This window comes from Centropristis striata, chromosome 10 (assembly GCF_030273125.1).
Source record: "Centropristis striata isolate RG_2023a ecotype Rhode Island chromosome 10, C.striata_1.0, whole genome shotgun sequence".
NCBI lineage: Eukaryota > Metazoa > Chordata > Actinopteri > Perciformes > Serranidae > Centropristis > Centropristis striata.
The window spans coordinates 33,275,522-33,292,537 of NC_081526.1; the positions used below are offsets into that span (position 1 = coordinate 33,275,522).

Below are 17,016 nucleotides of genomic sequence, written 5' to 3' on the forward strand. Positions count from 1 at the left end.
TTGTTTTCCTGAACATGGATATACCAAACCCAAACTAATTTGACCATATTAGGTCAGTATTCTCCACCCGGAAGCTGTTCTGGTGCTGAAACGGCTGCAAGGCTTTTTGCAGTTACTATACAAACGACTACCATTTTTCTCCAAAACGACACACATTTGAGATAAGATGTTTTGTCACATAACAAAGGATGCTTTGAATATCATTAAAATGATAATAACTCATTTTTGACCAAAAATGCGGTTACTGCCTTTTTGCTTTGTAGGGCAGTACTGTACTTAAGTACAATTTTGAGGTACTTGTACTTTACTTGAGTATTTCCATTTTATGTAACGTTATACTTCTACTTCACTATATTGTGAGGAAATTTTTTTTACTTTTTACTCCACTACATTTAGCTGACAGCTAAGCTAAGTTACTTTTCAGGTCGAGATTAAGCATAAAAACATTATACATTTAAAGTGACTAGACTTTTTTTTAAAAATTAAATCTTATAACAGTATATTGAGTAGTTAAATGAGCCCATTCTTTACTAAATTAAAACACTGCTTACATAAAAGAATTAAAACAAATAAACCAATAATGGAAAAAGATATTAGACCACCCTTGTTTTCTTTAATTTCTTGTTCATTTTAATGCCTGGTACAACTAAAGGTACATTTGAATAGACAAATATAATAACAACAAAAAGAGTTTAATTTAGGAGCTGATATCTAGACATTTTCCATGGTTTTGGTTATTATCAAGAAAACCATGGAAAATGTCTTTTCCACTTTTACTTAAGTAAGGGATCTCAATACTTCTTCCACCACTGCTATTGTGTATGGAAAATCCACATTTCTGTTCTCCCTAACTGTGTTAAATAAATTAAGTTCGAAGCCTTCTCTCAAAATGTGATTGACTTTTACATGAAGGTTCTTTGTGGTCTCTGGCGGGGGCGGTGCTGTACGCTGTCTACATTGTAATGATCAAGAGACGAGTGGATCGGGAGGATAAGCTCGACATCCCCATGTTCTTTGGTAAGAACAAGGCTCCATACGCCTGTTTTTAAGCTCTTTAAAATGTGTACTGTTATTTCAGGACAATGTTCTGCACCCTGTCTATGTACTAAAACATAATAGAGACCCCCTGCAGGGCTGTTAAAGTTAAAGCTGCTGTGTGTCCCTCAGGGTTTGTGGGTCTGTTCAACCTGCTGCTCCTGTGGCCGGGCTTCCTCCTGCTCCACTACACGGGCTTCGAGGCCTTTGAGCTTCCCAGCCAGCTGGTGTGGACGTACATACTCATTAACGGCCTCATCGGGACCGTTCTCTCCGAGTTCCTCTGGCTCTGGTAAAGCACATCACGCATTATTTATTCAGGTCGCAATGCTGGCACCAAGCCACCACAATTTCCATCTTGTATAAGGACATTTTTGATACTCCCAGTTGAGTTAGTAGAACTAATGGGTTTGAAGAATATGCAGTATTTCAGAGGCGTTTTAATGCAGTGACTCTGACGCCGCTTGCTCTCAACAGGGGCTGTTTCCTCACATCATCTCTAATCGGGACTCTGGCATTGAGCCTCACCATCCCGCTGTCTATTATGGCAGATATTTGCATGCAGAAGGTAAGTTTCCCACTGCAGGAACTTCAATCAGAGGCAGAGTTTGAAAAATAAGATTCAAGATAATGTTTGTTTGAAGATGCCAATTAGGGGTCAGAGCAGATTGCAGAATGAAAACTTGGGTTCAATGCAATTTCAATTTGTTTACTGTTTATTGTATCAGAAGTCAACAGTAGTTGCCACACAGAAGTGGTGTGCATCACCTGAAAGTTGGAAGATTTATTCCCATGCATCATAAATCTGTGATGAGGTCTTTTGGTTAGGTGCATTTTGGTTAGTCAAATGTTGAAAGATTAAAGTATATAACAACTTAGAACATGATGATGGAAGTATGTGATGGCCATTCTCATGCTCTATCATGTCTTATGAGTTGCTTTGCATGTATAACCCCCAGCCACACACACACACACACACACACACACACACACACACACACACAGACACACACACACACACACACGGGATGGGTGTTTGGAAGAAACCTGCCAACTCGATTATCTATTACGTTAACGATCAATTAATCGTATAATCGATATGTTTTTATATATACCAGTATGTAAAAAAACATGCATACATGGGCAAAATAAAAGCTATATATACAGCACTATGCAAAAGCCTGTATTGATAACAGATGCTTTTATTTTGAAAGGACGAAAAGAGACTTCCTGTCAATCTTAAAAACTAAATCAAGTGAGGTAATATTGTAAAGTTAACGTCAAGGAGCATGACTCAAAGCAGCATTATTTGACAATTAACGGGCTGTTACAACATCATAGTGTGTTTTTTCATGTGTTTTTATGGTGTTTCCCACACACCTTTCTCACCTTTCTTTCCTCTGCTGTGCAAAGTGTGTTGCTGCGTTGGTCAGTATGTGTTTGACACACACCTGCTGCGACAGCATGAAGCTGATATTCACACAAAATTCAGCAATGCAGCAGCTTCCTGTGGGGTTGTGTGGAGTTCTGGGTTTATTTATTGTTGTTACTGCCGCGAAACAAATCCGAAAATAACTTTTTATTCCTCCGATTCACAGTTGTTTCTGTTACTGCCGCTTCCTCTCTTCCTTTATTGCTTAGCTCACTCGGCTCGACCGATACTAGAGATGGTCCGATCAGGTTTTTTGGGACCAATACTGATCACCGATCACCTAAAGCCTCATTCATCCGATTACCGATCAGAACCGATCGATCATGTGGGACGATATTAATATTCATATTTTACTCTTGTTTTCCCCCCATCAATTCATCCACTCATGCACAGGCCTATTAGTCTTTCATTTATGTTAACCTTGTAATAATTTATTTACTAGATACTACTAGATTACCTAGATTGACCTTTATTTATTGCATAGCTGCAGCAGTGGCACTGGAAAACAATATGCCAACATGGCCTCTATAGGGCAGTCAAGAACAGGCAAGAGCTTCATGTTGAAAGTTCACTCATTTATTGATACTAACCATTTTAAATGGCTGTATATTTGCATATATCGTATAACATACAATTCAAATAAAAATTGAGTGAAAAATTGCTATTATATCTAATACTAGCATCATGGGATTGGCAAAGGGGAGCCTTGTGGGTACTGGTAGAACCCATTTTCATTCCGATATCCGGGGGTTAGAGGTCAGGGGACCGCTTCCCTTCAGGATATCATGACTGTAGCATGAAAACAGCTCCAGCTTCTGAGGAACAGTATCTCAGCCGAGTAAGCTGGTAATCGCTATTTCCTCCGTGTGTGTGTGTGTGTGTGTGTGTCTGTGTGTGTCTGTGTGTGTGTAGGTGCGTTTCTCGTGGCTGTTTTTCGCCGGGGCGGTTCCCGTCTTCCTCTCCTTCTTCATCGCCGCACTCTTGTGCCACTACAACAACTGGGACCCGGTCCTGGTGGGGCTGAGGAGAGTGTACGTCTTCATCTGCAGAAAACATCGCATTCAGAGGTACACACACTGTTGGATCCTGAAGAGGGATTACACCATGTGACAGTAGTGGCCTTCAGCTCCAAAACTGGCAAGCAACTGATTGCATTAACTCATTCAGTTCAATTTGTACTTCAACCACATTGGTGTAACTGTTGATTGTTTTCCAAGCCGCCAGTTAGTTAGTTGGTTTAATGTATTGCCCTTCAGCAGTGAGTGGTTTCAGTGTATGAAAAATCACTTGCAGAGATCCAATACTTCAGTGATGGAGCACCTTTTTTTCTCTTTTGGCAAGGTTACACAAGCACGAAAAGTAGTGAAAATGTTGCTGTGGTGGATTGAAGGACATAGAATTAGGATTTTGTGGCCAGAAAGCATTTATGAGCTGAGTTGCCAGAAAACCAAACTGAAAAAATGAGGAGTGAAAAAAAAAGGTAATGCAATGCAGTTGTGTCTCTGGCAGCAGTGTTTGGTGCTCAGCTGGGACCAGTGGTGGGAAGTAACTAAGTACATTTACTCAAGTACTGTACTTAAGTACAATTTTGAGGTACTTGTACTTTACTTGAGTATTTCCATTTTATGTAACTTTATACTTCTACTCCACTACATTTAGAGGCAAATATTGTACTTTTTACTCTACTACATTTAGCTGACAGCTTTAGTTACTTTTCAGATTCAACATGAAAAAATACCATATATTTAATATGATTACACATTTATAAAACATAACAGTGTATTAAGTAATTAACATTCGTCCTATCTGGACAACAGTAAAATTATACATACATAAATGCATCAATACAAATAATCTTATAATATATTTAGAATATATAAAACAATCTGAGTGGGTTCATTCTGCATAACGAGTACTTTTACTTTTGATACTTTAAGTACATTTTGGTGCTGATACTTTTGTACTTTTTCTTCAGTATGTTTTGAATGCAGGACTTTTACTTGTAGGGGAGTAATTTCACAGTGTTTTATTCATACTTTTACTTAAGTAAGGGATATGAATACTTCTTCCACCACTGGCTGGGACTGAAAACAAGGCTATTAGTTTGGTGTTTATATTATCAGGAAAATAGTTTTTAAACCCAACGTAGTGTGGTGTGTGCTCTCTCTCACACTCATATAAATGGAAGGACCTTAACCCCCTACTTTACTACTTATTACTCTGGATTAGCTAGAAATACAATATGATATGCAGTAGTATAGTAATTACTCTGAGTAAAGTAAAGAATGTCTATATTTACATCTAGCTTAGCTGCAAACATGTATTTATGCTAATTTAAAACAGTGTCAATAAAAGGTGTGAAGGTCCCACGTGGCTCTGCTGCAGCCAGTGGTGATTTCACAATGAGGCCACAGCCGAGTCCAACTATTTACGCTATTTAAATCATTTTAAAAAATGTTGTTAATGGCTCGTTTAACTGTCTATCCAACCTCCTCAGGCCAGCAGTGGGCACTTAGCACTGACAAGAGCCACATGTGTGGGAAATTGGGAGAAAAATATGAAATCTCAGTTCATCTTCCTCCACCCCGAAGCAGTTTTAGGGCATTTTTTGCTCCTGTCACATACTGACTGTTGCCTCATTTTTCACTGCATTATCGTCCTGCACCTCTATGGAAACAGCACAATCATGGCTAGAAGAATGTAGGACTGTGCAGAATAACACAGTTTTATTGCCATAAATCATAAAAAAAGAAACAAATCTTCGTTAAATTTCTTTAACAGTCAATTTTGCAAAAAAAATAGGAAAACATTAATCTGTATTTACAACAGGTTTCTAATTACCCACAAGTGTTAGAAATATTTCAAAAAAAGTTTGCTTAAATATTAAACTATTTAAATGTTTACAACCTCTACCTCCAACTTCTCCTGTCCTCTCCTCTCTGCTCTGTGTAAACAGCCTGCTGTTCAGTTGAAGTTTATGTGAATTTTTCACATCATTGAGTCATTCATGCTGCCATTTGCACTGAGGAAAATGTAATGTTTTTTACATAATCTGGTTAGTGCAGAATCCATGTGTACATCATATGTAAAATGGAGGGATTTTGATTAAAATTGCACTATTTTAAGCTTAAATTTGGTTGGTTTTCCCGAGGGAAGTGTTCATCTCACAAGAATTGTCCGAAATTAAAGAATGATAAATGGCTTAATTATTATGACCTTGTTTAGAGAAAAGTTGCATTTGTAATGTTTGAAAATAGCAACAAGGCGTGTTCTCGGTCGCTGCTTGCAACCTCATTACTCAGTGATGACAGTGTAACTTTCACCAGACATAAAGATGATGAAACTCTTTCTAAAGGACCATTTATCATAAGCAAGTTTTAAATCTCTGCAGCTTAATTTTCATAAAATGACTCATTATTAATGGCCTAGTAGAACATTAGGGGCTACAGTAAACCTGACTGGTCTCAGGCGTGCACAAGCATTATCTTATCAGACCTATCACACCCTGCATCCTCCTCACAGCAGTCATTTCCTGCTGTCTGCCTTTTGTCACATTGAGTCATTATGTGTGTATGCTCCGTTTCCAATGTGATACAAGTGCAAAAAGAGTGTAAACATTCATACGTGCTGAATGGGTGGCTGCTTCCATGAATTACATCTGTTAATGGACACACACACACACACACACACACACACACACACTCATGAACATGGTACAGCTCATAGCAAAAATCCAAGAGCATTAAATACGTATTTTCTTTGACCCTTTATAACTTATACAATCTAAAGTCACTGTTTAATATGAATTTATAATCTATTTAAACACTTTTAAGGTATTTCCTTACATTTTTAGAGACACTGAGCAAAATTCATTACCGTAACCCATTTTTAAATAGAAATAAAAAAAACAACAAAAGGGTTTTTTTTTTCTTTTTTTCTTTGGCAAGCACTTAAATATGCTCAAGGGTAGCTGGTATCACCAAAATGTATTTTATTAAAATGTACACATATTTTAATTCAAACAATTCTATCATTACCATAACATTTAACCATTTTTTCTCATCAATTTTCATTCAGATTTTGTCCTTTATACATTGTTAAAAACCATAACGTTTGATTATATTCGGTTAAATTATACATTTTTAAACAAATGTATATTTATTTTTATAAAGTTTATTAAATATTTATTGTATATAAGTGTGAGGAAACCATGACATTTTTATCTGGATGTGTTACGGTAATGAATTTGTGAATCAAAAATATGTTTAAAAATACAGAAAATATTATTTTAACACGAAACAATGAATTGTGCCTCATTATGGCTATATTGTTCATTCCTATAAAAGTGAAATACATTTAGTTTAATAAAGTATGTCCTTATAATCTTCACAGACATAATTTAGACTGGCTTCATAAGAATCACCCACAAGGGATGGGCGTTTGGAAGAAACCTGCCAACTCGATTATCTATTACGTTAACGATCAATTAATCGAGTAATTGATATGTTTTTATATATACCAGTATGTAAAAAAACATGCATACATGGGCAAAATAAAAGCTATATATACAGCACTATGCAAAAGCCTGCATTGATAACAGATGCTTTTATTTTGAAAGGACGAAAATAGACTTCCTGTCAATCTTAAAAACTAAATCAAGTGAGGTAATATGAAAGTAAAGTTAACGTCAAGGAGTAAAATGTTTTATGTTTTAGCCTCGAAGAGGCCTGAGGTTAGTTTTCACAGTAATCTTCATATTTTAATTTGTTTTGTGTTTAAATAAGTTTTGGATTAAATTAAACTCAGTAATTCATGCTAGCAAGGTTTGATACAGTAAGCTAGTTCTGCTCAAATGAATCCTCTTGTATTTATGTGTGTGTTTTAATTGTTATTGCAACTTTAAGTTCGCAGACTGTAGCTTTATGCAACTTAATTCTCAGCTATTGACGTACGGCCGCAGAACTGAACGATCGGCGTGTTTCAGTTCAGTGATACTGATACACAGTCAGAGATACAAATTAAAAATTAAAAAATACACAGATCGGTTAAAAAATTCCATGTGATCGACCAAATTCTTAACGACCATTAATTGATCACCGATTAATTATTCCCATCCCTAGTGTAAACACACACACATGCATGCTTAATGGGTGGCTGCTTCCATGAATTCCATCTGTTAAAAGACACACACACACACACACACACACATTGAGACTTAAAGGAACACTCCACCGTTTTTTCATATTAAAACATGTTATTCGGGTAAGTAAGATGAGTTGATACAGACCTCTTGCGTCTCAATGCGTGCACTCAATCGCCCTGGCGTGCGGAGCTACTTGGCTAGCACTTAGCTTAGCCCAGTTCATTCATTAGGATCCAAACAGATGGACAGTTAGAAGCGACCAAACTCCTCCACGTTTTCCCTATTTAAATACAGCTACACGAGTAGTTAAACGACCAAGTATGGCGACACAAAATAAAACGTGGCGCTTTTCGAAGTGGATAAAAAGGCGCAGTAATATCATCACTTCCGCTCCCTCTCACTTCCGTCAGGAGTGATGATATTACTGCGCCGAGTCGAAGTGCTCCCAAGTGTTATTCCGCCATACATTATAGTTATCCTTTTTATCCGCTTCGAAAAGCGCCACGTTTTATTTTGTGTCGCCATACTTGGTCGTTTAACTACTCGTGTAGCTGTATTTAAATAGGGAAAACGTGGAGGAGTTTGGTCGCTTCTAACTGTCCATCTGTTTGGACCGTAATGAATGAACTGGGCTAAGCTAAGTGCTAGCCAAGTAGCTCTGCGCGCCAGGGCGATTGAGTGCACGCATTGAGACGCAAAATGTCTGTATCAACTCGTCTTACTTACCCGAATAACATGTTTTAATATGAAAAAACGGTGGAGTGTTCCTTTAATGTGATAATTCTACGACATGGTTAAAGCTTTTAAAGTTTTCCATACAAAGTGAGTTGTTTCATTGCATTGCGCTATTTTGACGTATTAAAAATGAATTGACCTCCACTCTGACACACGCTACTGAGTCTTTTCTTCTCTCAAGGACAATAGAGTCCATCATTTGTAGCTGGTAGCCTCGCTGAGTTATCTGTAATCAGATGTGCACGCTTGACTGAATATCCTCTCAGTGGCAGTTATGCTCTCCATTCTTCTGTGAATGCTTGTTCCCATTTGCTGATGGATGATTATAATAATGATGGTTGTCAAGATGATGACTGTGATGATGATTGACAGCCGGTTGATTCCCTGTGCCCACAGATTGCCAGAAGACAGCGAGCAGTGTGAAAGCCTTATCCCTCTACACACGGTCTCCCCCAACGAAGGAAGCTTCTGCTCATGATCCAGCAGCCAATCACAAAGTAAACCATCACTCGGTCCCGCATTTCATGTCTTTGTGTGGTTACCAGGTTGTTTGAATCAAAGTAAAACCTAGTTAAATTCCCAAACTAAAAAAAAAAATTACAAATTAATGTCTACTTACTGAACTTGCAACAGACTTCGGTGTGACTATGCTGCTGGGAAGTAAAGCTATTTATCATCTTTCAATTTCAAATTTCAGAGTCAGTCTTGTTTCAAAATTAAATCATATGTGACAAATTTTAATAGAAAAACACGATTACTTAAGTAAAAGCAATGATGTTTCTGTTTGAAACACAGTAGATACATAAGTCAAGACCTTCCTTGACAAATTTGGTAACATTTTCAGTAACTGCATCATCTTTATATTTTTTCAACATTTGAAATCTACAGTCATATTTAATTGGACTGACAGGGGTTAGGCTATGTTCACACTGCAGGCCTTGATGCTCGATTTGGATTTTTTTTGCTCAGATCCAATTTTTTTATGTTTTCGCATTATTTATTAAATGTGGCCTATATCAGACTCATAAGAAGAGAAACATTTTTAACTTTGTGTTATAAGAATTGCGTGGCTACTTTAAGAGGCCTGTCTGTGTGTGTGCGGACAAGTGAGCGAGAGAGAGCGAGAGAGAGCGAGAGAGAGCGAGAGAGAGAGAGAGAGAGAGAGAGAGAGAGAGAGGTTGATATGCAGCAGGAAACGAGCAGAGAGACGGCTCAGCAGGAAGGAGTAAAAGTGATCACTTCGGCAGTAAATGTGCAGTTATAAGATCATAAAGCCTGCAGCTTCTCAAGACCAGGTTGAGCTCCTGTGTATTGCTTTCTATATGGTTTTAAAATTCAAGGGCTTAACCCGGAGGAAAACTCATCTCCTCTGGGCTTTCTGACCTCAGTCAGGGAGCTCTAGTCTAAAGGGACATAGAAGTCGGAGGAAACGCGACATGACCAAAGCAAAACATCAGATATGTATCCAATTTAGGACCACATATGAAATCAGTCTGGATTTGATTTGAAAAAAAAATCAGATTTGTGCTGTTCAGACTGTCATAAAAAATCAGATCTGAGTCACATATGAGCAAAAATCGGATTTGGGTCACATCTGCCTGCAGTGTGAATTTAGCCTTAGTCCAGCGTGAGGCAACCTGAAGCTCCGGAGCCAAATGTGGCTCTTCAGGCCGTCTACAGTGGCTCCCTGTGGCTGTGACCAAAGGTTTTTTTTCATTGATATAGGCCCAAAGCTGTTTTTATTCTTCAATTGTAAAAATGTATAGCTTTTATCCACTATTATTATTTAAAAAAAAAACTTTTCACATTTTAGTCAACTAAATTGTGTATTATAGCTTACAAAAGTCTACGCCCCGGCACCTTAACATCTAAATTTTGCCAACTTCAAGTAAAGTTTTGAGTTTTGAGTTTTTTGAGATTCTTTGCAGAGAAACTCAGTTTTACAGATCTGTTGCTTAAATCAACGAATCGATTAGTCGATCTTTTTTTAATGGAGGATAGCTACCAGAGTGTGCTTGGAGTGACTATTAACGACAGCATCCTTCCTGTGGAACACACCTGACATACTGCAGAGTTTATGTCTTTACCAGGCCAGTGAAGTCATTTTAGCTGCACATAGAACAATTAAACAAAACAAAGTTTTAAGTTCAGTATGAATATCAGCCAGTAACAATCAGTGACCTATTGATCAGAGCAGCCTTACTAAAACCCAGAGTAGACGACCGGCCTTAAATGCCAGAGACAGATTTATTTCTCCGGAGTTGGTGAATATTAGACTTCCATTGATCAGGTGGAATAAACACAACTCCAAATGAATGCTAATGTAGCTTCGTACCTGCTAAATGTTTTCAAAAGGCAGTTGCTTCCTAGTACATTCACAACCCCTTAACATTCTGTATAATTTACCTTAAAACACCTGTAAAAGGCATACTCAGGAAATTAAAAGCCGTTCTTGAATAGTTTGGAGTTAATCTGGTTTTGGTCACATTTGAAAGGTAACACTCCCAAAGAGTCAGAATAAGTGTAAGTGCTGCAGTTATTGAGTGATGGAAGCTGAAACACAGTAAAAAATATGTTTTTTTATTGTCTGCCTGGATATTTTTGGTAAATACAGGCCTGCAGATCATTATAGCTGGGACTTATGGGCTGGAAAAAAACAATTGGGTCAAAGTATGAAATATTAACTACTCACAGTTCAAATTTGATGAAAATATCTAAAAAAAAGATACTTTTTTTTATAACTATCATAATAATAATAATTATGATTATCTATTTATGGAATGGACCTTGGTAACCATGGTGACATACCAGATGTCCATAAAGGCTGCAACCCACAGTCATCATTCCGGGCCTAATGAAAGGTGACATTATGAGGAACCATATCACATATCCAAATTTACTGTCAGCATCACTGACAGTTACTGTTGAAAAACAAACAAACACATTTTTATGCACTTTTTCCACATTGAAACTAAACTTTGCGCATGAAATGCTCGAAAAGTTCCTTGTTAGCGATTTAAATCCCACCTCTTGTCAATTGATTGATTGATTGATTGTCTTTATTTCGAACATGCAGGCAATAAAAAACAAAACAAGTTTAAATATTAATAGATGAATAAATAAAAACAAAACAAAAAAGCAAAAAAAATGAAAAAAAAACAGACACTTTCTGCAAGCTCAAAAGGGGGTAGGTAGAAGTAAAAAAAACGTATCTAGTCCTACCCCTTAACGAGTCAGTATATACATACATATATGAATAATCAATATAGTCACATACAAATATTATAAATAAGTATATATATACATATACTATAAACAATTTATATTACATTGTGAATACCTATACATGTATATTATAAATTACTATATATATATATAAATATTATCAACATAAATACAATTACCATGTATATCAATGTTGTGTTTTCAGTTCGTTCTGCTGCCCCCTAGAAGCCAAAAACACTTTAAAGTACCTTACATTTTGGTAGATTTGCATTGAAAACAGTTGCGTATAGTCGATGAGGTTCAGGATTTTCTGTCTCCACCCAGCTCAGTTGTTTCTCTGTGAACATCTGTCAGGTTTCTGTCTGACGGCCTCAGTGTTTAGACTCGGTGGTGAGTAGGACGGACACCAGACAAGCTGGACCGGAAGATCATCACGTAAATATTTTAGGTTTTAAAAGACTGGCCACCCACTCATTTCAAGTCAGCATCTCAGTAAAATCAGCCGTCTGTTCACTATTCAGAGGTTTAGCAAAGATTTTCTCAGCTGCTTCCCAACCCACAGAGTAATTGCCAGCAGGGCAGAGAGAGATTTTGAGCCCAGCATGTGGTTTCTAATAGAGGCGTGAGTGGAGAATGAAAACAGTGCAATTTAGGACAGACTTAAGCCTGTCTGCTGGATATGTAATGTCTAATGGAGGAGCGAGTGTACAGTAGTGTTCAAAATAATAGCAGTCCAATGTGACTAACCAGAGTAATCCAGGTTTTTAGTATATTTTTTTTATTGCTACATGGCAAACAAGGTACCAGTAGGTGCAGTAGATTCTCAGAAAACCAACAAGACCCAGCATTCGTGATATGCAGCTCTTAAGGCTGTGCAATTGGGCAATTAGTTGAAAGAGGTGTGTTAAAAAATATAGCAGCGTCTGCTGTTGACTTTAGAATTAGTTACTTTCAGGTCGAGATTTAACATAAAAAAACATGATCAATTTAGTGATGAGACATTTTTAGTTAAATCTTATAACAGTATATTAAGAAGTTAAATGAGCCCTATCTTTAAAAAAATAAAGTACTGCTAACATAAAGGCATTATTACAAATAATTAGGGACCGAGCACTGAAAGTACGAGGACCCTATTGTAATTTAATAATATATTTGGAATATAAAAAACACTCTGAGTGGCTCCATTCAGCATAACGAGTACTTTTACTTTTGATACTTTAAGTACATTTTGATGCTGATACTTTTTGTACTTTTACTTCAGTAATTTTTGAATGCAGGACTTTTACTTGTAGTGGAGTAATTTCACAGTGTGGTATTAGTACTTTTACTTAAGTAAGGGATTTGGATACTCTGGAAACCACTGATGGTAAGAACTACACTGTGCAGTACTGCAGCCAGCCACCAGGGGGCGGTCAAGATGTTTTTGCTTCACTTACGTGGAGCTGTGATATTGTCAATATTTATAGAATCTATAATCAACACTTAATGTTTTTAGCACCGTTTGCAGCACTAACAGTGTTCCTTGACAAAGTATACATGATTTTTCTCTCACCGCACGTTCTCATAGTTTTTTTTTCTCTCCCAAGGTGGCGAATGTGGATCTCGCTGAGCTGACAATCTGGAAGCTTTCAGAGACATTGAACTACCCCAGTGCCTCCTATTAAATCTATTTATTTTCTACAGTGTTGGGACAAAATGCATCCATTTCTACAAGTTTTTATTTTCACTTTTTTTTTAATTTTTTTTTTTTACTTTTTTGATGTTTTTTCTGTGTAAAAAAAGAAACCTTATGGTTCTCGAGGTGCTGGACATGATTAGTGATTACTTTATTGTCATGTGACCAAATGAAAACGGTACATGTTGAACTTGATCTTGACACTAACAGAGGCAGAGCAACTGTGTGTGTGTGTGTGTGTGTGTGTGTGTGCGTGTCTGTGTGTGTGTGTGTGTGTTTCTTAAAAAAGAATCTAAAATCCACGAGTTCAAATCGTATATTTCATGACAAACATTGTTCCGTACTGGACGTGATTATGTTTGTCTACGGAGCAGGGATACTGCACTTGCTTTGCTCAGGGGCCAGATTTTCAAAATAAAAGCAGGCCAGTTACAAAATTAATAAATAGTATATAATGGTACACCCCAGGAATTTTTTCTTTTAGGATCTATTTCGATGCCTTTTCATGCACTGTTGTGCCTTATTTACAATCAAACTTAATGTCAATTTTATTATTTTCATTGTGACTTAGAAAAGTCTGTGGGGGCCACCCGGCCACTCTATCAGCCCCTGGGCCGTGAGTTGAGTTTCCCTGCTCTGAGCCTTTTAAAGCTACCTGTTTGTAAGTGTTTGTGAAGCGGACACAGTGGTTCTACAGTCTTAAAAAAAATATTAGTCCACCCTTTTTCTCTAATTTCTTGTTCATTTTAATGCCTGGTAGAATTAAAAGGTACATTTCTTTGGACAAATATAATGATAACAACAAAAATAGCTCATAAGAGTTTAATTTTTAACAGCTGATATCTAGACATTTCCCATGGTTTACTTGATAATAACCAAATCATTATCAAGAAAAGCAGAAAAATAAATTGAATAAAAAGGGTGGTCTAATAATTCTTTCCATGACTGTAAGTGAAAGGTTTGTTTCTGATTTGGCTACCTTTGATGGAAATTTTGTGTGGCACACTTCACATGTTGAGCCCATCAGTAATGTGTTGCCATGGTAATGACAGAAGCTTTCAGAGGGACCTGCGTGTGTTGTTGGATATTTTCCATTTCCTGCAGACCTCCAGGTGATGAACACTGTCCTGATAGGATTTTACCATCTCTCAGTTCAGCTACCCCTCGTTTTTTTTTAATTTTTAGTCTTAATTTAGTGTCGTAAATGGAAATGAAGACACACTACAGCTGAACATCCCACAACTTCAGCACCTCTGACAGTGCTGGATCATGAAGACAAAACTGTGATAATCATAATCTTTGTGTTAGAATATGAACTGATGGTTAAGCCTTTTCGCTATAAGCTACAAAACGCCTTGCTGTAATAACGGTCGAGCGGTTTTTCAAAATAAATGGTGTAAATACTGTGCACAGAGACGCATTAACAGAGTATTGATGTATTGTTTGTGAAATCCACATGACCACTACAGATTCCTGCCTGACAGTCGGTTTCATTGTATATTTTATGTATCATTGTAAATGGAGTCTTTTGCATTACAGCCAGATTTCTCTGAGATATCACATCCATTGGACTGTTGTATATGATTTTTCTTTTTTTTAAAGCATAAAATGATTTATTTACCGTGTTTTGTGATTTAATGTGATGAGAAAAAAGCATTTAGCAGCCTCAGTGTCCAGGATGTAAACACTACAGTTGAAGGTGAAATGTTAAAAACTGTTAAAAGTCTTTCTGGCAACCTGGTCTCACAGAAATCCGTGAAATAGCCACGGATTTCGCTTAACTCAAAATCCGTGGAATAGCCACGGAATCGCTCAAATTTCCATGAAACTGACACGGATTTCGCTACAATGCAAGTTAATGACAGTCATATCCCGTGGCTATTCCAACATACAAAGTGATTATGTACATTCACTGAGTGAATATTTAGAAAATAAAACATATATTTCTCGCTAGAAATGTGATCAAAATCCATTTTTATGCAGAAACTAAGTCAAAATATTGATTTTTCACTAAAAATGAGAGAACTGTCCGCCATGTTTTTTGTTCTGACCGCTGAGGCCTTGAAAGTCACGTGACTTGGGACAAACCAATAGCCACGGGATATGACTGTCATTAACTTGCATTATAGCAAAATCTGTGTCAGTTTCACGGAAATTTGAGCGATTCCGTGGCTATTCCACGGATTTTGAGTTAAGCGAAATCCGTGGCTATTTCACGGATTTCTGTGAGACCAGGTTGCTTTCTGGAGTGTGAAGTGGAGGAAGTAATAACCGGCCTGTGAGGGTAAATTAAGGAATTGAGCACTTTAAGTGACAGATATAAACTTGTCTCCTTCATGTTCATCACTGCACTCGCTGTGTTGTTGCCAATCAGTCCCTCCTCCTGTCACAGCTGAAGTGTAAACATTTTTTAGTTTTTTTGTCGTCTACTTTTTCCTCTTTTACCAGTGGTGCTTGTGGAATCAATGTCATGCGCTTTTTTCTTTCTCAGGTTCTTCTTGTCTTGTTTTTTTCATATCTTATCGAGCTATTATTTGTCCTTTCAGTGTCATTAATTAATGAAGATGTTCTACAATCGAAAAAAAATGGCTGTTATGGTAACTTCTCTTTTATCAACCTCAGCTCTTGAATTATCCTTTTATTTTGCAAATCTGTTTTCATACTTACACTGCACTATTAAAACATATCTTTTTAAATCTCTGGGTTAAATAGCATATTTCTACTATACGATTTTATCTTGAGTCACAATACGATATTATTGTGATTTTTTTGCATTTTGTGATATGGTGAGTATTGATACAGTATATTGCGATTTAAACGTTTAACTGTATTTTGTCTCCACAAAATTAAATTCAGTCAAGAATTGTTTTGTCAAATAAGAGAAAATTCTCAGTTTATTCGTCTCACTTCAGTCTTTTTATTTCTCCACAATGAGAGTGAAACCCACAGACTGACCAACAAAGTATTCAGTCAAACTGAACTGAACTGATATCAAACATGTATGGACGACAACAACTGCAGCATTTTATCAAACTTTCAAAAACGACAAGCTTCACTGCTCTGAAGTTTTTTGAATGAAACATGAAAAAAAGCCTTACTTTGCAGTGCAGTGGCGGTTCTACACAGGGGCCTACAGAAGCCCTTGGTCCCTGCTGTGGCCCCTGTGTCAAATTAATAATAAAATGATCAATTTATAACGATTAACGAAGGAATAATTCTTACCTATTTTTTGTTCAAACAATATCTCATTGTACACAAAAGGAAAGCATAATGTGAACATTGTATAATAGTTTAATTGTGCAACAAAAGCTAAATATAGAGATCATTCTCACTGTACTGCACTTTCAAAAATAAAAAAGTAATTGTGCACAAAAATGAGAAATGTCATTGTCGTACAAAAATAACTGTTAATGTTGGTAAGTGTCAGTGTTTCAATCTATATAGTTCTTCCAAATATGAGACTTTTAGCTAAAATAAAGGTTTTGAATGCTTAAATATCATTTTTGACGACTTTTAATGTACCTCTGATTAAACACTGGCCCCTCCTTGGCCCCCACAGTAAAATTGGTCGAGAACCGCCACTGCCTATAGATTCCTTAGGTCTTCAGTTTCATATGATACCAGTATCTTCAGTATATTCATAAATGTGAAAACAAAAAAACGGCCGTCGGAACACTAAATATCGATTCTTGGGGGCAATGAATCGATATAAAATTGCCATGCAAAATATCACAACACTTGATTTTCTTTCCCACCTCTACTTTCTACACT

At 36.9% G+C, this 17,016-nt stretch overlaps 1 protein-coding gene across 2 annotated transcripts in view; it reads left to right on the forward strand.

The window, feature by feature from the left end:
• The window catches only part of LOC131979463 (solute carrier family 35 member F5-like), a 34,925-nt gene extending 18,984 nt beyond the window's left edge, over positions 1 to 15,941 (forward strand). For both annotated transcript variants that reach the window (XM_059343449.1, XM_059343450.1), the window contains exons 11-16: positions 913 to 1,017; positions 1,168 to 1,327; positions 1,513 to 1,603; positions 3,380 to 3,534; positions 8,742 to 8,842; positions 13,157 to 15,941. In XM_059343449.1, the coding sequence (XP_059199432.1) occupies positions 913 to 1,017; positions 1,168 to 1,327; positions 1,513 to 1,603; positions 3,380 to 3,534; positions 8,742 to 8,823 (593 nt within the window). In that variant the 3' untranslated portion in view covers positions 8,824 to 8,842; positions 13,157 to 15,941. The remainder of the gene's footprint in view (positions 1 to 912; positions 1,018 to 1,167; positions 1,328 to 1,512; positions 1,604 to 3,379; positions 3,535 to 8,741; positions 8,843 to 13,156) is intronic.
• Positions 15,942 to 17,016: the final 1,075 nt, after the last annotated feature.